General features: G+C 46.4%; 1 protein-coding gene across 2 annotated transcripts; it reads left to right on the forward strand.

Annotated features, from left to right (window-relative positions):
• The first annotated feature begins 18319 nt into the window (after positions 1 to 18319).
• GPR157 (G protein-coupled receptor 157) lies at positions 18320 to 25546 on the forward strand. 2 transcript variants are annotated; one of them, XR_010068862.1, is made up of 5 exons: positions 18320 to 18956; positions 22502 to 22715; positions 23715 to 23909; positions 24142 to 24423; positions 24921 to 25546. XR_010068862.1 is itself a non-coding variant. In XM_063317420.1 (4 exons), exons 1-4 carry the CDS (start codon positions 18580 to 18582, stop codon positions 24364 to 24366), a joined length of 1011 nt encoding a protein of 336 aa, XP_063173490.1. In that variant the 5' UTR covers positions 18320 to 18579; the 3' UTR covers positions 24367 to 24467. The 2 variants fall into 2 exon arrangements, 1 of the variants encoding a protein (XP_063173490.1); XM_063317420.1 differs by lacking the exon at positions 24921 to 25546 and having other exon boundaries at positions 24142 to 24467.
• Positions 25547 to 25982: the final 436 nt, after the last annotated feature.

A 25982-nucleotide genomic window follows, 5' to 3' on the forward strand; every position in this document is an offset into this window, starting at 1 on the left:
GGGACTTAATGTGATTAGGGATATTAAACTGACAAAGAGTTTTTAAATTAAATCAAGCATCATTTTTTTCCTTGTCTTTGCAGGTTTAACCCTGTCTCCACCTCCTCCCCACATGCATGCCCTTGGAGTAGAAAGATCAGTAGTCAGTAATCTGGCTTGCCCAGAGATGTGCATCACTAAACTGTGATTTGTTGAATGCTTGCTAGGTTTCCTCATCAGTTGTTGGACTCACACAGTCTTGCAGAACCAGCTACGGTTTATTCCAGTGTTTCTCAAACTTGGCGACTTTAAGGCGTGTGGACTTCAACTCCCAGCATTCCCCAGCCAGTGGGGAATGCTGGGAGTTGAAGTCCACACGCCTTAAAGTCGCCAAGATTGAGAAACACTGATTTACTTCTTTCTGGGCATGCAGCTCTTAATCCCCAATGTTCTTGCATAGCACTGCGGTGTGCCCAGTTGATGAAAGCAGAATCCCAGGGTTTTCTGCAAAAGAGCATAGGCAAAAATCTTGGTTCGCCCCTCTTCTGCACAATGCCCAATTTTCACAACCTCTGTTGTCTCTCTCTTATTCTGCCCTAAGCCTCCTGGGTAGAATAAAGTGGATAGATTGGCCCAATAGGAGATGAGTGGTCCTTCCTTGGTGCAATACAAGTCTCTTCTGTTTCCCACCGGCGGAACTCACTGCCACTGGGAGTCCTTTTTTCTTCTTGCGCCTTTGTGTCATTGAGTTGCACTGTTTGTGTGCGGTCTGGGCAGGATTTTGGCCCTCGAGCCAGAAGCTATTGAAGTATTCTGATTTCATGTCTGAAAGTTTTAATTTCTCTTGTTTCTCTTTCCTTAAAGTATATCAGGATGTTTTTCATTTTAGGGTGACAAGAATAAGGATAAGGGACAGACCCATGCAGCATCGCCTGGGGAGAGAGAGGTGTACTTTGCAGGTCTGGTGCTGTGTTTCCAGGTGTCAAAACACCTGGAATTTTCCCCTGTTTAACTTGTGCCAGGAAAAAAAGCTGTCCACTCTGCTGAGTGCAGTTCTTCCCAAAATTTGCTGATTTCTTCCTGCAGTGACGGGACTGAGGTGGAGAATAAATGCAGCTGACCTCTTCTTCTTTTGATTAACCTTGGCTCGCCGCTGCCTTTTGCAAATCCGAGGGTGGCAGCTGCAGGGACTGCAGGAGGGGAGGGGAGAAAAATTGGCCAACATTTTCCACCGGTGGTGCATCAAGGCTGTTCCCTGTCTTGGGCGCCAGAGTGGATTTGCAAAGGGATGGGGCAGCAGGGACTGGTAGGAGGCTGGATTTATGTATCACACTAAGCCATGGTTTCATGATGGTTCCTAGGCTAGACTGCAATGAGCAAAGACCCCAGGAGGTGGCTTGCTTGTCAGCTGTTATGGGAAAAGGTGAGGAAGAGGACCCTCAGCCCCAGGATGGGAAGGGGCAAACTGATTTACAGATTTGGGGCGGCTCTCAAGCTGCAAAAGACGATCTGGAGCTTTTAAAGAACTCAAGCAGAATTGTGGGCGCTAAAGGGCCTCGGTTGCAATGCCTGCCTTTTGGAAACAGGCCCAGTTGTACAGGATGCCAAGCCACCGTAATGGAGTAGGTAGACCCTCCCTTGCGGCACATTTCGAAGAGCATCACTTTTTAGCAGTGAACCCCACGTTCCTTCTCCGACTCTTCCCACCTCTGTTTAATTTTTTCTCTCCTCCCTTCCCTGCCTCGGGTCCCCAGGTGCTTTGGATTGCACTTCCCAAGGTTCCCCAACCAGGACCCGTGCCAGCATGATGAGGGTTTGGCATCCGGCATAGTTATTTCTCAATTTCCCCTCCGGTCCAGCCTTTTTCTGCAGCCCTACACCGTGCCGATCCTCCCAGAAGTAAAACCCGGGTCCTGCAGGATCCAGCTGGGTGCCTCAATAGATTTCCATTAACTGATTGATGTCATCGGCTCTTAGGCAGGGAAGGGGCAGCACCCGCCTTGGGGGACCTTGTCTGTCCTTCGCCCGACTTTGAGCAGATGCCCAAGGCTGAATCTGAATGGCCTGTTCAGCTCAGTCACTCTCCAGCGGCCAACCTTGGATGCCAGAGGCGTCTGAATGGGCTTTTGGCCCGAGCTCTGCCAAGTTTGCCAGGCCCCCCGTGTCAAGGGGCATCCTTTTCTCCTTTTCAGACTGTGTTCTGCTGCATCTGTGCCCTTCTAGCTGCTGGCAGGGCCCAGGACGTGGTGGCCAAGAAGCAGAGCATGACAAGACCCTCTTTAAATGCAGTGATTCCAGATTTGGTGCAGGCCAGCAAGGTGGGGTGAATGGGTTTTGATTTCCAGGCCCCACTCCGAGCATGCAAACCCATTCGTGGAATGCCCCTTGCTTCTGCTTCCTCAGGGTCAGTGAAGATTGTAGAGCTATCCACAAGCTGCCCGCGTCTCCTGATCAATTACTGTCCCTTCTTTCACAGCAAGGTGGTTCGAATGTGGTTTGTGCATGGCAGAGATGCAACAACAGGCTTGGGTACCACCTTAAGGCATAAGGTGGTTTCTCAGCCTGGGGGAACAGGCTCCTAAGCATTGACACCCAAAAGCAGGGGCTGGAGTTGTAAGGTAGACTGCCTCTAACCTGAGAGGCTCTCTTAAGTGCTCCTATCCAGTTGCTGTAGCTAGGCCTTGCTTCTCCAGCATGCTGGCATGTGAAAGCTCGACATGGCAGTGAGGGTTTACATTTGAATCTGGATGCTCGTTCCTTCATTGTGCAGAGTTTTTCCAATGCTGGGTATTGGCACGCTGGAGCTGTCAAGTCAAGTCTTAATGACAGTCATAGACCAGCATAAGAGAGAGTTTGGTCTAGTGGTTAAGGCAATGGGCTAGAAACCAGGAGTCTGTGAGTTCTAGTCCCGCCTTGGGCATGAAAGCCGGCTGGGTGACCTTGGGCCAGTCACACACTCTCAGCCCAACCCGCCTCACAGGGTTGTTGTTGTGGGGGGGGGGAAACAGGAGGAGGGAGGAGTATTAGGTATGTTCACCACCTTGAGTTTTTTGTAAAAATAATAAAGGCAGGATAATAAATAAATAAATAAATAATGCTGGAGCTGTCAATCAAGTCAAGTCCAAGTCAATCAAATCAAGTCAAGTCAAGTCAAGTCTTTATGACCGTCATAGACCAGCATAATGCTGGAGCTGTCAGTCAAGTCAAGTCCAAGTCCATCAAATCAAGTCAAGTCAAGTCAAGTCTTTATGACCGTCATAGACCAGCATAATGCTGGAGCTGTCAATCAAGTCAAGTCCAAGTCCATCAAATCAAGTCAAGTCAAGTCAAGTCTTTATGACCGTCATAGACCAGCATAATGCTGGAGCTGTCAATCAAGTCAAGTCCAAGTCAATCAAATCAAGTCAAGTCAAGTCAAGTCTTTATGACCGTCATAGACCAGCATAATGCTGGAGCTGTCAATCAAGTCAAGTCCAAGTCAATCAAATCAAGTCAGGTCAAGTCTTTATGACCGTCAAAGACCAGCATAATGCTGGAGCTGTCAAAAAGGCGTAAGGAAGGCCAGCCTCATAGGCTCGCTGCAGAGAAAACAAGGCTCAAGGCCAGTTGAAGTTGGAAGCTTGGGAAAAATCAAGCACTGGAATAAAGTTCATTTATTTAGATTAAACTGTATTAATCTGCTGCCAGAACCAAAATACTTTCGGTGGCTTTCCTAGAAAAAAACCTGGTATGGATTTTCGACACAAAAACGGACTTGGCTGGGAACATCTTTCCTCTTGAGTTCAGAGGTGGGAAACCCCAAAATCAGTCGGATGATCTGAGCAGATATCTTGGTTAGTTTTCAAAGGAATTCTGGAGCCCTAAAAAGCTTTTGCTGCCTGGGATCATTTAGCATCAAGATTTGAGATCCAGCAGGAGACCTCAAACCCCAGATAGGTGGGCCTTGCAGGAAGGCCTGTCCTGAAGAGAGCTCAACGCAAACCATAGTTAGTTTTCCCCATAGTTTGTGGAAGGAGTGTACCCAGTGCTAAACCCAGGATTGTGTTTTGCATTCTCTGTGTTCTCATCTTGCACCTCTTTGGACCACCGCCTTGTTCCTGCCCAAAATGCTTTTCCAGTTTCCAATCCCTCTTTTCCTTTTATTCGTTTATTGATCAGTTTTATTTGCATTTTTTTTCCTGCCACTTCCTCCCCTGCCCTTCGGCACCGATGTTACGACATGGCTGAAATTAAAATAATTCTTAGGACGGTTAAAAGGCGCAATACGACATTCATATCCTTTTCAGTAATACAAGCGGGGAATGAAACAGCAGCATCATTAAGTGGGCAACAAAACCAAGTGTGAATCATTAGTCAAACCAGCTAGCCAAGATCTTCAATGCCCCTGCAATTATTTTAAACAGCCTTTGTTTATTGTCAAAAAGGGACATCAATATTTGCAACAGGCGATTTTTCTGACCAAAAAGGGTTTCCTTATTGCGTGCTTGGTGTTTTTCTCCTAAGGGAGAAGTTTACAAACAAAAGCAACGTAAGGGAGGAAAATAGAAACAAATAATACATATTATTATTATTATTATTATTATTATTATTAATGTTTCAGTCTGGGGGACATTCACCCCCCCTAAATCAATACTTTTCCGGTCTTAAAAGGCAGATTTTAAGAAGATTCCATGGTAGAAACAAAGGGGAATTTCACAATTTCACAAATTCAGGCTTAGCTATCAAGGGGAATTTTGTGAACTTCAAAACCTTCCCGGGTTTGCATTTGGGCAGAGGGCAGAGCTAAGGGCAAAGTGGGTGGAGTTTGCCCAAAGTGGCACATTTGAGGATAAACTCCTGTGATTTGTGTAGTTTGCCAAGATTTTGGGTGCATTTTGAGAAGGCACCCAAAGGATGGCCACTGTTCCACAGGAAAATGCAAAAACTGGTAGCTTGCGGGTTCGTTCGCACCGATGTGGGTGACGTGACTAATTTATTTATTTGTTTTGGACAGGATTACCTCTGCATTTCCAGCAGGAATCAGAATTAAAAGTCCATTAATAAAATGGAATCTTAAAAGCCGATATAACGCAACGGCCACAGACTGGCTTAAGGGCCAAGCTAACTGGCGGCAGCTTATTCTATAACCATGGTTAAGAAGCCAAGGCTGCAGATTCTATAGGAAGCCTGCAGAAGTTTCTCCATCAGATTTTGCTTTAGAGCTTAAAAGATCAGCGCTGGAATTTGCCCAAAGCCCTTGCTGTGAGCTGTCAAATTTTTAGCCCATTGCTGTGAACGGGTAAGGAAACACCTTAAATCTATTGATCTGACGGAGCCATTGCTCGCTTTTTAAATGCGCATATTTCGTTTGCCTCTCCAAGAAAATAACTCCTGCTTTAAAAAAAAAATAGGAATCAAACCGTCCTGATTTAATTTAATTTAGTTGGAACGTATCCTATTAAAAAATAATCCAAATGACGCTGAAACGAGACGCTTCTAAATCCTGACCTGAAACGAACCAAAACACTGGAAAAAAATTGACCTTTGCTGCATTCACTAGAATGTGAATCATAGCTAATTTTGATGGATGGGGAGGTAAAAAAAAGTTGCCTTCCCTTTTAAAAAGTGCAATTTTGATTTGAGTTAGTTTATGCAGATGTACAGTTCAGCTGCCTAGGGGTCTAACTCAACAAAAGATCCTTAGGAATTGAAAAAGGACTTTTTAGGGCAATGCTGTCCATTGGGTTTTAGGAAGCTTGACAAGTTAGGTTGTTTTTAACGTAGCTTTTTAAAAACCGCTTAGCCTACTTCTAATGTTCCTCTTTGTTGTCTTTTTGCTGACATGAGGCAACATGAAGGTATGCAAACTCAATAACAATAAAAATGAATAAAATCTGCAGTCGTGTTTACCGAGTGAGATTAAACTTTGATAAACCGAAATCAAGCTTCTTAGCCGCTAAACGTTTTCCCCCATATATGTCAATGGATGTCTTCCCTCCTCTTTGGAGCGGTGATGGATTTTTATTCTTTATTTTTTAATTTTCGGTGTGAGCAAAGGTTTCCCCAGCCGGCCTTCTAGATGGGGAGGGACTACAAAGCCAAATCATTCCAACAAGCCTAGAAAGTTTGGGATGTGCAAAGTGGCAAATCCAGAGGGCGCCAGCTTGGAAAAGGGAAGGACTTTTTATGAATTTGGGACCCACCGAAGGGGGGGGTGTAGTTGTCATCCATCAGCATGGCCAGGGAAGATGGGTGTTGTAGTCCGATAGCATTCAGAGAATCGTTAGTAGCCTTAAGTATTTTCTTTAAGGCCTAGGTTAATTCAAAGATGCAAAATAAATTCCTTTTTTTTTTGGTTGTTCCAGACTTCTGTTCTGCTGCTGTTTATAGAATCTCAATTCTATAACTTCTATAAATTCCCCAACTGCATTTTTTTCTGATTTTCGCTTGCCGCCTTCACCTGATCGGAAAAGGCCTAAGAATCTTGGATTTTGCTTTCTGTCTCTTGCGATGATTGCACCGGCCTGGATGGTGTTTCTTCCCCCTCTCCTTTTAAAGAGGGTTTAATTCTATATTTCAGCCAAAGATACTTTGGTGTGAAATTGCCGTTAACCTTACCAAGCATTTTACAAGCAAAAATCATCAGTTGTGTGCACCCGGATCTTATTTCATCTTATCCAGCTTTGTGGTTCTTCATTCCCTTCCTCCCGTTTTGCAAAATCCTTTCTTTCTGTTCTCCTCTATCTTTTCATCTCATCTAATCCCAATATTTCACCGATATTGACTAAACACGGTAGGATCTAATTTAAAGCTGCAAGGTTTAGCTAATTAACGAGTTAGTCATTTTCCGACCTGTCTCTCTGCAGATGCTTGCAAATTACAACCCCAATCATTCCTGGCTGTGCTAGCAGGGCCTGATGTGAATAGCACCCCCAGTTGCCTGAAAAATTCTAATTTGGGGGACTAGGTTCTGTTCATCTATTAATTGTGCAGTTTTGTTTTATTTTTTGCAAATACGTATAGCGTACAGGTCCTCGCTTAACAACCACAATTGGGACTGGAATTTTGGTTGCTAAGTGAAGCGGTCATTAAGTGAATCTGACCTGATTTTACGAGCTTTTTTGCGGTGGCCATTAAGTGAATCACTGTGATCATTAAGCAAACCACACGGTTCCCCATTGATTTTGCTTGCCAGAAGCTGGCTGGGAAGGCTGAAAATGGTGATCACATGACCGCAGGTCGTAAATGCGAACTGCCAAGCGCCCAAATCATGATCATGTGACTGTGGGGACACTTCAACAGTCATAAGTGTGAGGATCGGTCGGAAGTCGGTTTTTTCAGCACTGTCGTAAGTCTGAACCGTCACTAAACCGTCATTAAGCGAGGACTACCTTATTTTCAGAGACCGATAAAACCCATCCATTTGCACGCTTAACCTAGGGAATAAATCTGCAGTGAACAGAGATAACATACTTGTAAACAGACATTCATAGGATGAGAGCTAATTTGTAGGTTTTGGTGGGCAAATCTGGGCTATGGACATTATTGGAAAATTAATAAAAAAAGATGCTCTGTCTCTCTTCCACCTGGCTAGATTATTTTATATGTGACAGATTGATTTGGTGAAAATTAATGCTGTTGACCTAAGTTGCTTGTGATTGTGCAAAATGGCACAACCATGCACAGTTGCACCAGAAAACGTTGTTCTACATTGCACATGAATTGCGCGAACTCCAAAAGGTGGATCCTGTGAAGACGGAAATAATTTTCATCTGTTATCAGTCTTATGGGAAACTCGGGTGGAATTCTGTATTATACAAGTCTTGATACAATTCCGATGTTTTGACAGAGTTTTTTTCCTGCTGCATGGCGTTTAGGAATCTAAGTTAGTTGGATTTCTCCTTGGTGAGCTATTAAATGGAAAATAAATGTGGGTCTGATCCTTTCCCGGAGCCTGTTTCTCAACTCTTGTCAATCTGGGTCATCATCTGATTCCACCTTTGTCTATCGTTCAGAATAAAATGCTGGCGTTTAATAATAATTTTAATAATTTAATAATAATTTTAATTTTTGTTATTGTTTTTATTGTTTTATATCATGGCTGTTTTTATTGTTGTTAGTCCCCAGAGTCACTAGTTTGAGATTGGCGACAATATAAAGTGAATGAATGAATGAATAAATAAATAAATGGAATAAAATTGAAATGAACACTGAAAACTGGATGGAGAATAAGGTGCAAAAATCCTCAACTGTGCCCAAGCCTTTTTCAGGTTGAAACGAAGTTGTTTGGTTTATGTTGGATGTGAGCCTTTGGGAATAACTGTAGCTTGTTTGGCACCCTATGCCTAATTCAACCATGGTTTAGCACAGTATGAAAATCCAGAGAGAGAGAAGATGGATTGATCCAGCTTTGTCTGTCTCATAATTGCAAGTCATGTTCTGCCTTTATTTAGGGAAAACAAGACAAGGAAAGTTGTCAGAATGATTCATGGCTGACTGGGGGCTCAAACCAGGTTTTCCTGATCTTGACCTTAATCTCAGAGACCGAGATCCAGTAGCTCTCCAGTTGAGAGGTGCCCAACTCGGTGATGCTGATCTCCTGAGATTGCACACTCATCCTATATAATTCTCATTTATTCTTGGGAGAAGGTGGGTGTGCTGTTCAGAAGTAGCTATGCCGACAAGCCACAGAGAGGCTAGTCTAAATCTCAGGATTGATGCTGGTTTGTTGGTTTAAAGAGTTGTCGCAAGGGTCTTGCACTAACCAGACAGCGGAGTTTTCCCCCGACAAATACCAGCCCTGGTATGAGATCGAAGGAGAATCTTTCTCAGGCAGTTGGAAATGGTATGGGATCATAATAATAAATAGCCGTTGCCATCCTCACCATCCTCACCCTCATCGCAAATCAGATGGCAATGGCTTCACCCCCCCTTCATCCGAGCCAGGCCGTGCGCAGATAGAGCGCATGCTTTGCGCCACTGGAACCAAAGAATCCCTTTTCGCCCACCTCCCCCGAGGAAGACCCTTCAGGAGGCAATGGAGGGGACCGAACTGTGGTGGGCATGGGGGCCTTCCTTCCTGGCGACCTTGAGGGTGCCAGCGGGGTGCCCCTGTCCTGAGGCCTCCCCCCCACTTCCTCCTTTCCAGGCTGACCTTCCAGGCTTCTGGAATGGCTGCCTTCCCCTTTAAGATTCTCCTGCACATTGAGTTGTGCAGAAATCCTGCAGCGCCGGTTTTACACGGCTGCGGCAATGTTGGAAGTGTGCTGAGCTGAGCAGTTTGCTCTCTGCCTGGACAATGTCATTTTGTTGGGAAACCAAATATTGCAGCAAGTTTCATGCTGGCCAAGGGGCGCCAGCATCTTTCTTGTCCCCTAAGAGGTAAGTGACTTTTTCTTTCTTTTTTTGGGGGGTGGGTGGGAATAGTTAATTCTGCTTCCATCCTCTCTCCAACCAGAGGAGGGGGGGAAAAAGCAGGCACCCAATTCAGCCTCTTTTTGGGGGGTCACACTTAAACCAACCCCAATGTCACTTGATAGACATGATTATAATTCAATCCCCCCCATGTTGACCCCCCATCCTGCACACACACACACACACACACACACACCCAAGCTGTATTTTTAGCTTGGAAGTTGCCTTTTCACATTGTCCTTTCTCTCCTACAGAGACCCAGGGGAGAAGCTGGGAGCCCGTTCGGGAGGGTGCCGAGTTCGAAAGCAGAAATATTTGCGGCAAATAGTGTGCAGGAGAGGTTCGAAGCCGGGGCGAGCTGGTCCTTAGGAGAAGTTGCAGCAGGACTCGGGGGACTTTCTCGTGAGTAAATTTGCATTGGGAGAGGAGAGAGGAGGGCTGGGGAATGGAAAAGGTTTCCCTTTGATCTATTTTAAAAAATAGATTTTTTTTTCCTGAAATGAGAGAGAATCAGGCTGGCAGAAGGACGATGCTGCTTGCCTGTGCTCCTTAAATTCGACATTTAAATTTTAAGCCTCCTCCTTTTCCTGTGTCTTGGCAAGGGGCAGCGTGGCGTGTGACTTCGGTTCCAAAGTCAGAGGAGGAGAGTTTTAATACTGCAGGGAAATATTAGCGCCAAGGTAATTTATAACCACTGAAAAGGACTCCATCAGCTTTTCAAATATATGGCTGGTTGTGAAAACTCATTTCCTTTTCTTTTCAAGACTTCCAGGATACGTACCACGCTTGCCTATTTTCAGCCCTTTCCTACAAACTCTCCTGAGCTGGAGTGATGGTGGCTAGGGCTAACCTTGGTTAGCTTGGCTTATGGTTTGAAAACCCAGGAAATGGGTCACTCCAGAAACGGGTGTGCTGGGTAAAGCTGCAAATACCGATGCTCTAAATTTCAACTTGCTGCCTAGAGGGAATGGTCCAGCAGGCCGCTCTGTGCCGCAGCGATCCTCGTAGACCTCCAAGAGATCTAGCACCTTGACTAGGCGTTTTAATTCCGCTTCTTCTTCGAGAGAGGAAACTCCACCGTTTGGTTTTCAGAGCTGCTCGGGGGAGCCTTTAAGAAACATTTCCCTGGTTTGAAGCTACTGTCTGAAACTCAGCCACCATCATCCGTCATGCAATTTTAGCGTTCGTTCAAGGGGTTTTCCCAACCCTTAGCGACCGGGCTGGCAAATTTGGAATTCATGCCTCTGTTGATGATCAAAATTGTGGGAAATTATACGGAGGGGTGGCTTTTTATGCTGCTGTGTTGTCTGGGGAGGGGAAAGCACAGCACCGTTTTCTGCTCGGAGCAGAATTTAGGAGGATCGATAAAGCGCCCAGCCACAGATGGACGGATTGCACGGCCTCCGAATCGAATAATGGCCACCTGACTTTGGGGCTTGTGATGTCACTGCTGCAGCCTGTCCCACACGGCTGCCAAAATACATTTTTCCAAATTACCCCAAGAACCAGGATGGCTTGCCCCCCAGTATCAACCCAGACCAGACCAGAAGCACACAGTCGTTTGTGTGTTTAAATCACCCGAGGATTCAGCCCGTACCCCCTCCTCTTTTCGGCAGAGCCCCGCGGCTGGTTCTTCTGAGGTAGACTGCCACTAAACCCGGTGCTTGTATTTTGCCCTTGCTGAAATTGCCTTTTCGTCCAGCCTTTTCAAACAGGAAGGCCACCTTCAAATTGTGTCTTGCCTAAAAAAAGGGAGCTTTAAAAAAAAATTCCCCACAACTGCTAGTAATCTGCCTCACAGGGGAACCAGTTGCAAAAGCAATTTCTCTCTGCACCATTTCTAAAAACTTTTATTGTGTTTTCCCCTTAGCTGGCTCCCTTCCAGCCTAGGTATGTTAGCTGCACTGTCAGCACCCGCGCGGAGCCATTCCAAACTCACTTCCCTCGCAGCAGCAGCACTGGGCGTCTGCGCCTGGTTCGGTGTGTGCCAGACGTTGACAACACAGTACAACTCCCTTGGGTGATTTTGTGCTGTTTCATATCCATATTGCTCCATTTCACAGGATGAGGATTTAACTCCACCACCGGCAACGTTTAGAAGCTGTCCAAATTTCTTGCTAATTCCCGCCAGATCTGCTTCGTGGCAGATGAATTTCTGATTTTTGGAAAGGGTGTGTGATGTGCGGGTGGATGGGTGCCTTTTTTTGCACAAGCCCATCGTTCCCAACCAGATAAAATTCGAGGCAACGACCTTGCGAGGTAGATCAGTTGCCTTCCTCTTCTTCTTTACTTTTAACCTGAAGATGTGAGTCGAAAGCCAAAACAGAAGAGGGTCTGCTTAGTGCATTATAAAGGACTTTTGACTTTTTTTTTTGCAGATGAAGAATGTTGTGTAGCCACCCTGCATGGGTTGCTGTTCCTGTGAATCCCCGGCTGAACCTCTGAGCTCTTCCTGTGATCCTCAGCATGACTTGCTTGCTCGCCTGCGGTCTGGAGAGGGAAGTTAAAAAAAAAAAGACGATTTTTGCCTGGGCTAGTCTAGACTTGTTAAAAGATCAGGGAGAGACGAGAAACAGCTTCATCACCACCCTTAACTCCAATCTCTGGATGGATTTTCGTCCTTTTCCTTGAACGTAAGTACACTTTATAAGTGGCAGTGTGCCTGTGTGTGTGTGTGCGTGTGCAAGAGAGTGAAAAAACAAGATGTGAAGGACGGATAGGGGACCTGTCTTTGCAGAGGTGACACACACCGCACATCTTCCAAATCTCAGAAGAAGGAAAAGGATTCAGACATTCCCTGTGCGTGGCCTTCCCCTCCAGACCGGCTGGATTCCGAGTCCCATGTTCCACAGACAAAGGTCACAAATCCGATTACCGGGCGCAGGGCCTGCTGACAAGCAGCGGTTGCAGACTAACCCATCTGCTTTGGAGGAAGAGTGACTGATATAATTAAGCAAGGCTTAATTAAGCTGCAGGACGTGAGTTAGAAGTGGTCTCTTTAATCCACAGCTTGCCAATTTTTCCCGTGTCCGCTTTAATGAGTAAAAGCTGGAAAAGCATCTTGATTAAGTTAGACTTATACATCATATCCCATGCTGGGGATATATAGTGGATTTGGAATTGGGAGAAAAGTCGCTCATAAGTTCTTTTATTTTTAGATTTTTTATCCCACCTTTATTACTTTTATAAATAACTCAAGGTGGGGAACATACCTAATGCTCCTTCCCCCTCCTATTTTCCCCACAACAACCCTGTGAGGTGAGTTGGGCTGAGAGAGAGTGATATGATTTGATTTGATTTGATTTGATTTGATTTGATTTGATTTGATTTGATTTGATTTGATTTAATTTAATTTAATTTAATTTAATTTAATTTAATTTAATTTAATTTAATTTAATTTAATTTAATTTAATTTAATTTTTTGTCATAAGCACTTCTGTGCCCCCACAGAATCTTGAAGATGGGTCTATAGCAAAGTTTGTCAACCTTGGCAGCTTTAAGATGGGTGGACTTCAACTCCCAGAATTCCCCAGCCAGCTCTGGGAGTTGAAGTCCACACATCTTCAAGTTGTCAAGGTTGAGAAACACCACCTATAGTGTGTGAACATTTTCCTTACTTCATCACTTAAAGATTTCTTCCTTTTGGAAAGTAAGTTTTGGTACAGCCTTTCCAAAAAAATTCCACGCTAAACCAGGCATACATTGCCGGGCATCCCCCTCTCCAGCTTTGTTCTAATCTTGTGTTCAAGGATCCCTTGGAATCTAGTCCCTTTCCACTTGTGGGGCTCTTTTAAGCCCTCTTAACAGGAAGCTGGCAAAAAGGAACTCATGGAGGCGACAGGCACACTCCGCCAAAGATGGGGCAGGTCGAGGAAGTCCACTGCGTCTGGATTGGAAGAGCCCAGAACCCACATATAACTTGCTCCCCGGTGCTTTCTTAGGAGAAGCAAGCCCAGAACGGCCCATCATGCAGAGATGCGGCAAGAAGACTCCTTGGGAGCTGTGGGTTGCATCGCAAATATCTTTCCTGCTGCTGGTTCTCAGGCCTTTCGCTGGCCACTCGGCTGATCCGGTGCAAGGCTTAGGTAATGACTCCATTATTCGGCAATCTTTGTCCATGTTGCATAATCCTTGTGTGTTTTTGTGGGCTCCTGACAGCCCAGTTGTTCTGTTTGCTGTTGGTTTCTGGCTGCCAGTGAGTCATCCTAAGTGTGTGTGTCTGTGTGTTTAGGGTGTGAGCTGCCCTTTGCTCACTCCCATTTATTTTTCCACCTCTTACCTGTCCTGAGGAAACTTTTTTAAAGTTTCTAACTCTCCCTGCCTCGCTGCGGTATAAAAAAGTCTGCAAAGCGGGTTCCAGAATAAAACCAACGTGGCAACTCACGTCAAACTCATTCACGTCCAAAGACGTAAAAACCCCAGGGAGGATTGATTCAAAAGGACTAGCAGCTTGAGGTTCTGTTTTGGTTTTCAGCTGGGGCTGCCCAGCTTGCACTCCTGCCCAGCGGGCATCTCTGGGTGCAGCCTGGACCAGCTTGTGCAACTCTGGGAAGCCAGGAGGCGGTGTTCAGACAAAGTCACCTCTGCAAATCCGCTTTGTCGCTTCCCAGCTCTGGAGGATCTGAGAGGTGTGGCTGGAGAGGGCTCTCCCCGTCTTGGCTCACCTGGCCTGTATGGTGTGTGTGTGTGTGAGAGAGAGAGAGAGGCACGCACACATGTGTGTGACCACACTGGGTTAAAAGGCTACCTGGGAGATGCCCCACCCAGCTGGAGGAGGAAGCTCCTGGGCCAGGCCAGGGGATTTGGACTGGCGTTTGTCCATCACCCAAGCAGAGGGAGAAAGATGCCGCACTACGGAACAGGTAGATTCAATTCTTGGCTTTTCTGCTCTTTCTCTTCCTTTTCTCTCTGTGTCTTTCTTACTGTCTTTCTTTACTTCTAACCTACTTTTTTGTCCCTTTCTATTTTCTTCTCTTTTTTTTCCTTCCTTCCTCTTTTCTCTTTCTTGCTTTCTCTACTTCTCCCTCCCTCCTTCCTTCCTTTCTCTCCCTCTCCTTTCCTCCCTCCCCGTCTCCTTCCTTCCTTCCTTCCCTCCCTCCCTCCTTTTCTTGGTGGCTTTAAGTCTAGAGCTCAGCTGGGACAACCAAGATTACATCCTTGGTCTCTTCCAATGTTGGGACATTTGCTCTTTCTAGCTAAACTTGGATTTGTTTGAGGTGGGGTTGAAGAAGGCATTCTCATTTCTGAGGGCACCAAGGACTTTGCAGGCTGGCTGTGCTACACTCAGGTATCAAGCATTTGAAAAGCGGTTTTCTTTGTTTATTCAATTTACTCAAACTTCAGATAGCTTTGCCCAGCACAGAAAATAATTGCCATTTCTCTGCTTTGCAGGTGAAGGTGTCAAAGGCCTAACTTTTTTTTTGTATCTCCCTCTTTTTTGCCTCATTCTGGTAGCTGAGACATCAGTCTGGCATTTGCCCCTTCAAACAATTGAAACAAGGAGGGCTTGAGTATTTGTTTATACTTTTTTGCCACTTTGAGGCCTAGAAACCTGATGAGTGGATGGGGAAGGTGGTTTTTTATTTATTTTTTTGGCAGGTTGAGGACTAGAAACCTGGCCCATATGTACCACTGGGTGTGATTTCCTTAAAAGAAAGCAAATTCATCTTTTGAGTTCTCTTGAATTCTGCAGAGCAGATAAAGGACTGTTTTCAGCTCCTCCCTCCCCCCCTCCCCCCCTCTTTCCCCAAATGCATTTCCTTTTCCCTGCCATATTGTATCTGTAATTCCCCTTGCATGACTCAAGATAGTTTGTGATTAGCTGGTTTTGCACTCGGGAATCCCACCGTGCTTTTGTTCCAAGCTCAGACTCCACATCAGACACATTTGAATCCAGGGCCTCCAAATCATGTTTCTAGTCCTGTTTGTCTTACTGATTTGTTTTGGTATTGTTGTTGTTTTCTTTCCTTGCCACCTGTTTCTTTTTGAGCCAAGTTTGTCGCCTCGTCTTCACAGGGGCTGCAACGCTGAAGGAAAGGAAGGGAGGAAGAACAGCGCCCTTCGCCGGGCAGCGTGCGTTCTCTGTGAGTGTTTCTCTGGCAGTGTCTTAGCTGGTTGTTGCATGTGATGATTGAAGAAGCAATCAGCAAGCATACTGCTCCAGAAGTGCTGCACGTTTGCAAGCCTGCTGGAAAGAGCGTTTTCTCCGAAACGAAGAGGGAAAATTGGGGGGAAAACAGGAAGGGGACAGCTGCAGAGACCACTCAGCGGAATTCGCAAGCTGCTGAAACCCCCTGATTTAAGAAGAAAGGAGCGGATTGTGGTTCAATCGGCCTTTTGTTTCCATGAGTTTTTTAAACTGTTGGGGTGGAGTGGGGTTGAAGCCACAGATGTCTGGTTTGGAGAAAACAAGTTTGCTGAACACCTAGAAGGAAGGAAAATGCTGTGCATTGGGCCCAGGAGTGTGAGTGAGTGAGTGAGTGAGTGTGTGTGTGTGTGTTTGTGTCTATGTCTATGTCTATTTATATTTTCCTTCCCCTTAGGCCAGTGTTTCTCAACCTTGGGAACTTTAAGATGGATAGACTTCAACTCCCAGAATTCTCCAGCCAGCATGGCTGGCTGAGGAATTCTGGGAGTTGAAGTCCACGCATGCTGGCTAGGGAATTCTGGGAGTTGAAGTCCACACATCTTATAGTGGCCAAGTCTGAAAAATGCTGCTATAGACCCATTTGCAAGATTCTGTGGGGGCACAGAAGTGCTTATGACAAACTGCTTTAAGCACAGCCTAGCTTAAAGGAATCGAGTTGGGCAAAACTTTACCCATTGCTTAGCATCCCGCCAGCAAAATTTCATCTGTTCAAAGCCAGTGGGCCAGGCTGTTTGCTGAATGCACAGGAGCAGGCAGGAGGGAGAAAGTTGGCAACTTGAGTCCTGCTTCCAAGTGAGGGGGTATCCTTCATCCCTTTTTGTACCTTTCCCCAGGCCACAGTGTGGTTGGTTTCCAGTAGCGGGTTGTGTGAATGCAGCCCAGGGCGGTTTATCCAGCCATCTTTAAACAAACCCCTGATTAGCACAGTGGCAAACCAGATTGGAAAAGTCTTCAGGCCGGACTTTGGACAGAGAAATGTGGACGGAAATCTGTGTTTCTGTGAAATTCATGCTCGGCTGAATAAAATGAAATAAACCCCAGGGTATGCCTCTGCTTTCAGAAGGGCTGAATCTCAACGCTGCTAGCATGTTTTCAGCTTTGCACAAGGTCCTTCTCAAATTCACTCACACACCGCCGCTGATCAAATCAAGCAGATGCCTGTCTTCTAATCAGGTTTACGCTCAAGAAACGGAGATTTAAGGCAGAATATTTCAAGCTTCATGGTGGTCAGAGCTGCTGTTCTACATTCCACCTGGGCAGGATAGAAAAGCACCTTTACTGCTCTGGCGTGTTTATTTTTAAAAGGGCCTGATCCACCCAGACTTAGAAGATCTATTTCCTCAACCCCACCCTATAAATGTGACCTTCCCTTTCCAACAAAGGCCTCAAAAAAACAAAAAACAAACAAAAAACCCCTCAGGACCAGCCCTGTCTTTTCCTGCTGATCGGTCCCAGCGTGTGCATTTTAGAGGTATATTGCCCCTTAGCATGGAGGTTCTATTGAGGTTCCCTATCAGAAAGCCATTGCATAGGGTCTTGAGCAAGCAGCTGTGGTATCTCTGAAGTTAATAAAAAGTATGATTAGAGTAAGGGGTTGATCTCATTGCAAAAAGGCCAAAGTATTCCTGTCCCCTCGGGTGTGTGTGTGTGTGTGTCAGTCATGATTTTTTAGCTTATTTTCCCTCATCAGGTTGTTGTTAAGGGGAAAGGGAGGAGAATAGAAATATAGAAGGTAGGGTCTCCTTTGAGTTGAGCGGGGCAAATATCTGCAAAGAGAGAAGCTGAAAGGCACAGCACTAAAGGAAAAAGGATGGGGAGGGAGGAGGGAAAAAGTGCAGCTACCAGATATGACAACCAATTGTCACCTGCTTTACTTCTCTGGCTTAACCTGATAAAGCCAACTCTGATTTATTCAAGCCAATTTTCTGACTTCCCACGACATGCTGAAGTGTAAACTAGCCATAATATGCAAGATCAGAGACGTTGTGGAAGGACTAAGCAAGCGTCACCACTCCAGCTTTCATCGCCAGCAAGGGTGGCCTACCTCACAGGAGTGGTGTGAAGATCCCCATAGCTAATTGCTGGGAATGTGTCCCTCCAGTTTGCAGGTACCAAAGCTGGTGGGGCCAAACACTTTTGAGCTTGCAGGTTTTTTTTTAATTTCCAGTTAGAGAAGTTCTGTCAATATACCGAATATTCTCAGCAGTTGGAACCTCTGCTGGTGGTGTCATCTAGTGGCTGAAATAAAACTGGCACTCAGAAGCCATTTATCCAAACTCTTTTACCTTCCTAATCTGTGTCTGTCCAGGTGGACAGCTATTCCTATGGGACTTACGCAGAGACAGCACAGGCACACTCATACCACATCCTCTCTAATCTGTTGCACCTCACCCCCGAACTCTGGATATTGGACTGGCATCCACCAGTTTATTCCAAGGAGCTCCCGCCCTTCAGACCCAACACAGCTTTGGCAAAAGCAAGCCACCGGCCAGAGCAGGGGATCCTGCAGAGACGCAACGGCGACCCTCGGCCGGGGGAAATCGGCTCCCTTGAGCGGCCCGCCCTATTTAAACCACGCCGCGACCCCTTTGGCAATCACCGGACGTTCCTTTGACTCCCCACGCCCAGCAGAGCCCCGCTTCCCGCAGGAGGGCCGCGCTCTGTGCATGCTCAGGAGCCGCCCTCGCCTTCCGGGGCAGATAGGCAGGCGGGCGCTTTCGTCCGGCGCAAGAGCGCAGGCGGGGCGGCCGAAGGAGGAGCCACGCCGGCCGGCCGGCCGGCCGGGGTGTGTGGGAGGGGGGGCGCCATGGGGCGCCGGGCCCGTCCCCGCCTGGGCTCCGGTGCCTCCGCCCTTCTGAGCCCGGCGCCGCCCGCCCCCCGGCGGAGGGAAGGGGAGCCGCGCCCCGGCGCGCTGCCGCGGGAGTAGGAAGGAAGGTGGCGCAGCGGCTTGCGCTCCGGCGCCCGAGACCCTCCGTCCGCGGCGCTTCCTTGCTCGCCCCTTTCCCTCTCCCTCTCCCTTTCCCTTTCCCGCCGCCCTCTCCCTTTCCCTTTCCCCCGCCATGTTCCTGCGGGAGCCCCCCGCGACGCCGGTCTACCCCTGGGAGCGCGGGGTGGTCCTCGTCTCCTGCGCCCTCTCCATCCTGGGCTCCTGCCTGCTGGTGGGCACCCAGGCCCGCTGGCCCGAGCTCCGGACGCGGCCGCGCCAGCTGCTCGCCTGCCTCTCGCTGGCCGACCTGCTCTCCGCCGCCGCCTACGCCTACGGGGTGCTGCGGGACTTCCAGGCCTCCTCCTGGGACTGCGTGGCGCAGGGCGCCCTCTCCACCTTCGCCAACACCAGCTCTTTCTTCTGGACGATGGGCATCGCGCTGGACCTCTACCTCACCATCGTCCGCGGCTCCGCCGGCGCCGGGCTGCTCTGCTGCTTCCACGTGGTGAGGTTGGTGGTCTCTCCCCTCTCCTCCCGGGGGGCTCCCACTCGGGCTGGCGGGGATTGGAGCCCCTTTGCTTTTCTTTCCCTCTCCGAAGGGCACCCCCCACCTCCTCTCCCCAGAAGCAGAACTGCAGAAGACTAGCACTTTGCGGTGCCTTTGGTCTGCTCCCTGGTCTTGGACTTCAATCCCCCTGCTGGCTGGGAAATTCTGGGGTTGAAGTCCACCCATCTTAAAGTCGCCAAGGTGGAGAAACACTGGTCTACTGGCCAAAGAAAGGTCTGGATTTAGCCATCCCCAGAAAGGCTGCTGGGGGACCAAACAATTCACCAATAATCCTTGTTGGCATTTTTTAAACGTCCCTCCCTTTCTGATTCCCCAGCTCCAATCAAAGTGGTTTTCTTGTGCCCTGTGAAATGCACGACCCCCCACCCCAATTTCCCCCCACCTCCGAAGGAATTACGCAGAATGGGAGTCGGTGAAGAGAGAGGGGGATTTAAAAAGGGAGTGTTTCTAAGAAACACTTCTGTTGCCAACTTCGAGAAAGAGGAAGAAAGGAAAAACAAATCCTCATTTGTCAGTTCCGCAGCTGAGGGTGCCCGGTTTTGTTTTCACCCATTGCAATTATGTTATCCGGGGTTATCTGAATAGGTTATTTGATTCGAAGGGCCTTAATTTATGGAGAGGCAAACAAGGTGGGGGAGAGTTTGTCCTGGCAGAACACCCCAAAACTGACCACAGCTTGGAAAAACTGCACATCTCAGCTCAGCATCAAAAGTCTGCATCTTTGTTCCCAGTTCCTGTAAGTCACAGCCAGCCAGGCTCGTGGGCAAGGATGATGGAGCTGAGGTCCCCAAATTCTGCCTCTCTTTCTTCCTGGCAGTGAGCTAGGTGCAGGCAAGACCAAAATTCTTGGGGAGACAAACCTGTTTCTCTAATCCAGCAATGCTAATTTAAAAAAGTAAATAAAATCTCTAATGCACCCCAGGGAAACCAGCTTTTGCCTTCAAAGGCCATACTATGGACTTTTTGCAAAGTAAGTCCCCTTATTTGGTGGAAAAACAAAGAAGGGGTGCGTCCTCTTTCCTTGCATCTTCCTAACACCCCTGCATGGTAGGCCAAGCTGAGAAATTCCGAATTCTCACAGGCAGATCCTTGTCTGACACTTTCACTCATGGGTAACCATTTTTGTTTGGAAATGCTTGTTTCTGTTTCTTTGTAGCAAGCTGGAGTAAAGGGAAATGCAAAGTAGCAGTGTTGTGTTTGGTAAACAGTGGTGGAAATTATTATTATTATTAGTAGTAGTAGTATAAGTAAAGCAAATATTTCTGGTTGGTCTGATCCCTAGCCAATTTGGCTACTAACTCAGCCTCCTCTCCTTGGTCCCATAATTTGGGCAGAGAAAGGAACATATGAAGATGCCCTAAAAGGCATTTCTGGTGGCGCAATTGCAAATATGGTGCGGGTGCGCTTCGGAATGCCGCCTTTGGTTACTTTGGATGGCTTTGGGCTTTTCAGGCTGCAGAGATGTGTAACAATGAAGTCTGGAGTAGATGTGCAAATACTGGCACACCAGAGACATTTGGCTTTGCATGCTTCTGAGGAGTCTTGGGCAGGCAAGTGAGTGGGTGTGCCAGTTTCCATAAAAGCTGAATTTCAGCTTCCCTGGCGTGTGGATTGGTTTTAGGTTTAGATTCCAGATTTTTCATCCCAATGTGGGGAATTCTGGGGCCACTTTGGACCAGACCAAAGGCTTTGCTGATCCCACTGTATGCGTGAAATTCAGGATATGTGTTTGTTCCTTGACATACCTTATTTTCAAGAAGGGGTATGGTGGGGGTGGGATTCAAAGATATTTGGATGCCCCGTTCCCATCATCCCATCCAGGGGCTGTTGGCTGAGGCTGATAGGAGTTGTGAGGCTGATAGGAGTTGTGATCCCAAACCTGTTTGGAACCAGAAAAGGGGGACAGAGAAATCCCAGATGTGGGCCTGTTAGATTTTCTCTGTCTGATATTCCCCTTTGAATTCCCTGAGCTCTGAAATCCAGGCTTGGATGTGGAGACAGATGGGAGGCAGACACCCAGCGTGGCTTTCTGGCTGCTGAGCCTGCCTGTTGCATCTCTGCACGATTATCTGCTCTGCCAGCCTGAATTCATGGCCAGATTCAATGACCAAGGAAGGAGATAGTCACCAAAGAACCAGGGGTGTTGGACTACATCTCCCATCAGTACAAGCCTGATGGCTTTGGATGATGGGCGGTGGAATCCCACCCCTGCCGTCTTAACTTGAAAGCAATTTGCCATGCTGCACTTACCACTGGGCCCCTTCTGGAGAGTAAAATTAGGTCATTTAAAAAAAAAGGTACATTTCTCCATTTCAGTGCTGTTGTGCAAACCAATGGGTCCAACAGTCCAAAATGCAAAATACTTCAGAGATCAGCGTTTGCTTATTCTGCTGTTCAGGGACCGGTGGAGGAAGGCCGGATGAAAGGTTATATTGCAGATAACCTACAAAATTGCATTAGTGAAATGTCAGCCTCTTTGCTTGTGACCAGGGTGTATTTATAGCTCTGGGGGGCAGGGGGCATTTGACAACTCGAGCTAATTTTAGACAGCCATTTTGGTTCACAAAGAATGGTGACTCTCCGGGACAGTGGTGGGTTAGTTGATCTGGCTTGGATTCATTTGCATCTGGATGAATTTGGATTAGGGCGTATCCCGGTTGCAATTATAATCCAGTTGTGCAACCTGTCTCACTGCTCTGAGTCCAAGAAGGGCATGCCAGAAGTGAAAAAGTTTGTGTAGGACTGGGATTTTCTAAAGCATTCTCAACCGCTTGCCTGAAAATTATTTTTTTCTGATGCACTATTAAAATTACTCCTTTCTCATAAAAGTGGAGGGGCAGGATAATAAAAAATGGGAAAGGTTGCCAGCTTAGGAATTTGGGGATGTATAGGAATGTAGAAGCTTTTTACAAACCAAGCAGAGCCAAAAAGGCAAATAAGAGCTGCCAGGAGTTGGGCGGCATATATATTTAATGAATAATAATTATAATTATAATTTATATTAAAATATAGAATTAGGACTTCCGCCCTTCTTTCAATTAAGTAGTTACTTACACTTTCCCCTCCCTCTTTTACCTTTTCAGTCCCCAAATCCATAAATCGTCAATTCAGCCCTTTCTTCTTTCAGCAAAAAGTCCATCATGAATAAAAATTACTTAAATAATTAAATAAAAAGTTTCCAGCCGTTCAAAACAAACAAACAAACAAACAAACCCTTTCTTGTTTTCCCCTAACCAGACCGGTCTGCTTTGCCATTTCCGCAAACTCCCTCAATTTTATAATCCAATCTTCTGCTCCGGCGTCCTACCTACAAAGTGGGTTGTTCCCCAAATTCAAGCAGATGTTTGTCGTTCTTCCATCTTCCCAGAGTTGCTTGTGTGTGAGATGGGTGGCTATATAGATTTGAAAAATAAGAATGGAAAAAAGTCTGCAAGGGCCATTCTGCCCAATTCAGCTGCCCCCCCGACCTCTTTTTTCCTATCCCCAGCTGGGGGGTTCCCCTTGGCATCACGGCAGCAGCTGTGGGCTTGACAAAGATCGGTTACGATGCATCTGACGTCTCGGTTGGCTGGTGCTGGATTGACATCAATGCGCAAGACCGGCTTCTCTGGATGCTGCTGGGAGGGAAGTTGTGGGAAATTCTTGCCTATGTGACCTTGCCAATTTTTTACGTCCTGATCAAGAAGCACATCAACCAAGCGGTGGGTATTTGGACTGTCTTCCTCCCCCCTCGACCAAGCTGGTCCCCTTGGGTGAGCTTGCGTTTCTTCCAGGCGAATAGGCTGAGAGATGGGCGGTGACAGGGATTTGAAATATAAACAAACAAACAAAATAAAATTCTACTGTCCCTTCTTGCTGAAATGGGAAATAATGGATACGTCATCAAGGGTTATCTCTGGAGGGTGAACAGCAGAAGGATGAAAAAGGAATGTGTCTCCTCTGAAATTCCTCACCGACAAAAAAAAAAGGCCATCGTTTGCCTGGAGTCGCTTGGCTGTACAAATCGAACAAATAAATGGGGGAAGGAGAGGAATTTCCAGATCGGAATTGGCTTTCCGATTTGCAAAAAGTGGATTGCATCCATGTGGGGCGAGGGATGGATTAATTTTCAGCACACGTGTCTGTGTGTAAATAATCTCGTGGTTGCTTGGTACTGAAATATTGCAGACAGTGGCTCAAATTCTTGATTCCTTCTTCCCATAAGCACAGTTTGTATCCTGGAGCAGCTGTGAGTGCATTGCATTCCACAGTGGGAATTCCAGTCCCTTTTGCCAGTTGTAGTTGGACGTTATCTTAAAGAGCCAGCAAACTGCGGCTGGCTGTAAACAAGGCCCATGCTGAATCTTTGAATCTTGGTTTGGATTTTACTGCAGCCTCAGATGTGTTGGAAGCCAATTCCCTGCAAAGAAAGGAAAAAACCCCCCCGAAGCAGACAGTGGTTAATAACAGCATGTGGGAGAAGAAAGTTGGTTGAATGTGGGACTAACCCAAAGTGACACTGTGGCTTGTTTGCTTGGGATGATGGGGGCACAGTCTGGGTGTTGGAGAAATCCACTGATGGCAGATCTGTAGGTACTAAAATCCAGACAGGATAAAATGAATATTCAGCATTTCAGCAGCCTAAGAAACATTTTTGGAAAACAGCATTGCTTGCTCCGTGTGGCTTCTTTCTAATGGGGGTCCCTCACTTTTTTTCCAAGCGCACAGCCCTCTCTGAGTATCGCCCCATTTTGTCGAGGACCCCGTCTTCCCAGCTGAGAACGTCCATAGCAGACAAGAAGCTGACCTTAATCCCAATTATTTTCATCTTTCTGCGCATCTGGAGTACCATCCGGTTTGTCCTGACCCTTTGTGGTTCCCCTGCAGTCCAAAACTGGCTCCTGGTGATCCTTCACGTAAGTTTTGAGGAATAACGCATGGCCTGTATCAGCTTTCCCCACCCAGCTGCCTCCAGATGCGAGGGCAAAGGATTGTGGGAGTTGAAGTCCGCTTGGTTTTAAAAAATCAGGGATGCGTCGATTTGGCATTCCGGTATGCAGCAGGTTCTTTCGCACTTCCATACCCGGATTGTTTCGGACGCAAAAATCAACATTTCCAAACTTCTCTTCTCTTTCCCTTTCCCACCAGGGTGTCGGAAACACATTTCAAGGAGGGGCAAATTGCATCCTGTTTGTTTTTTGCACACGGGTGGTCCGGAATAAGCTGTCTTCTTTGTTGTGCTGCTGGCAATTTGAGAATCCAGAGCCTCCCCCGCCGAGTCTGGAGACCAGTTTCCAGACTGAGGCTCCCCCCTGCAAAGACTGGGAAGTGCAAGGCGGTAATAGCACAGGGGCAGACTTCTCCAGCACCTGAACCTCAGAGGGCTGCATCGTCATGGAAAACACCTCCTTGCCTGGTGCAGTTTTAACCGTGAGTGTTACTTGGCATCTCGCTCATGCAACATGTCAGTCTTCTCTGCCACTGGGCTTCTGTTGCAAAAAGTCCTGGTATTTGGGGAGAAAGGCCCAGGGGTCCCAATGGCAGAGGGAAAAAAAAGCAAAATTAAAAGGAAAGTTAGCTCTTCAATGCCCCAAAAGTGGAAATACCATCTGAATTGCAAAACAGCATTTCTTTTTCTGGAAATATTGCTTAGTTTCACTTCCAGTTCTTTTTTCAAACAGATTTGATTTCCTGCTGTGAAATCTCCAGAGAAGGCTTGTCCAAATGTACCCGCCTCTGGCAAATAAAATCCGCTTCCAGGCAACCAGGCTTGCTACAATATAGAAATTGATAACTAATCATACCCACCAGTACCATAATAATAATAATTTGATGATGAGAATAATGCTAATCATGTTACATGGCTTCCTATTTTTCTACTAAAAGACATCTGTTCATTGATTTTTGTATGTATTTTGTTTGGACAGGTAACTGAAAAGATCCCAAGTGCCTGTAAAGGAAGATATTCATTCAACTAAGGGGGAAAAAATCCATAGACTTTTAGACTTTTTACTGAAAAAGGAAATCACTGAACTCACAACAAAAATGCCTGGATCTGAATTCCTCCAAAAAAACTTTCTTATTTCTCAGGGCTTTTTTTTTTTTCCTGGAAGACGCTATGAAGACCTGTTTCTACTTTTAATTCAAGATTTAAAAAAAGAGAGAGAGAGAGAGAAGAAAATATTGAGATAAATTTTAAGGAACAAGATTATCCAGGCTCAAGGCTGCCTAAAAACCTTGTTTGGAAATCAGACAGAAGAGAGGGGGGGAGACTCCAAGTCCCATCATCCTCCGCAGGGATCAGAGCAGTTGGGTGAAGCCATCTTCTTAAAATGATGTGTCTGAGATTGGTTTAGATCAAGGTAATTGAGGGTGGTACAGTCTTCACGTGCGTGGGGACTGTAATAGCGTGGATATCAATAAATTTCGATTTTACTGCAGCACAGCCCCAGCAGAGTGATTAAACCTTGACTCAGAAGTTTCTTGGTTCCAGCTGATACCCCCACTTTTTCAGACAGTGCCTGTTGCCTTTGAATAAATGCTGCAAAATTTTTGCCAGGCTGATTTTTCTCATTCTGTATACCTCACTTCTGTGTGTGTGTGTGTTTGTGTGTGTGTGTTTTAAAACAATGCAACAGAATTCTAAAATGTACAGATTAAAATTCACTTTCCATTCCCCTCATTGAGGGTGGCCTTTAAATAAAAGTGGTTTTTTTTAACAAACACTCCTTGAAAGCTGTGTCTTCTGTTCTTTATTTATTTTTCCCCTACCTTAATTTTTTTCCCCAGCGTTTGAATTTAGAGAGGAAGACAAAGATGCGTCAGAAGCGTGTCTGTGTGAGAGACAGAAAGAGAGATTTTCACTTTTTTGGTTGTTAGGCTTCTTAAATTGTGTTTAAGTGCCGATTCTACTTAGAATATAATTTGTAGTTTTGACCACCCATTGCACAGAAAAATGGGGTGTTTAAGTTAGATGAGTAATTAAAGGG

The sequence above is a fragment of the Candoia aspera genome, chromosome 18, assembly GCF_035149785.1.
Source record: "Candoia aspera isolate rCanAsp1 chromosome 18, rCanAsp1.hap2, whole genome shotgun sequence".
Lineage (NCBI taxonomy): Eukaryota > Metazoa > Chordata > Lepidosauria > Squamata > Boidae > Candoia > Candoia aspera.

Excerpts from the sequence above, each read along its gene's own strand:
- GPR157 (XM_063317420.1), top strand. The coding sequence starts at position 18,580 with ATGTTCCTGCGGGAGCCCCCCGCGACGCCGGTCTACCCCTGGGAGCGC. Across the intron at positions 18,957-22,501 it reads TGCTGCTTCCACGTGGTGAG|CTGGGGGGTTCCCCTTGGCA; the intron begins GTTGGTGGTCTC and ends TCCTATCCCCAG. Across the intron at positions 23,910-24,141 it reads GGCTCCTGGTGATCCTTCAC|GGTGTCGGAAACACATTTCA; the intron begins GTAAGTTTTGAG and ends CTTTCCCACCAG.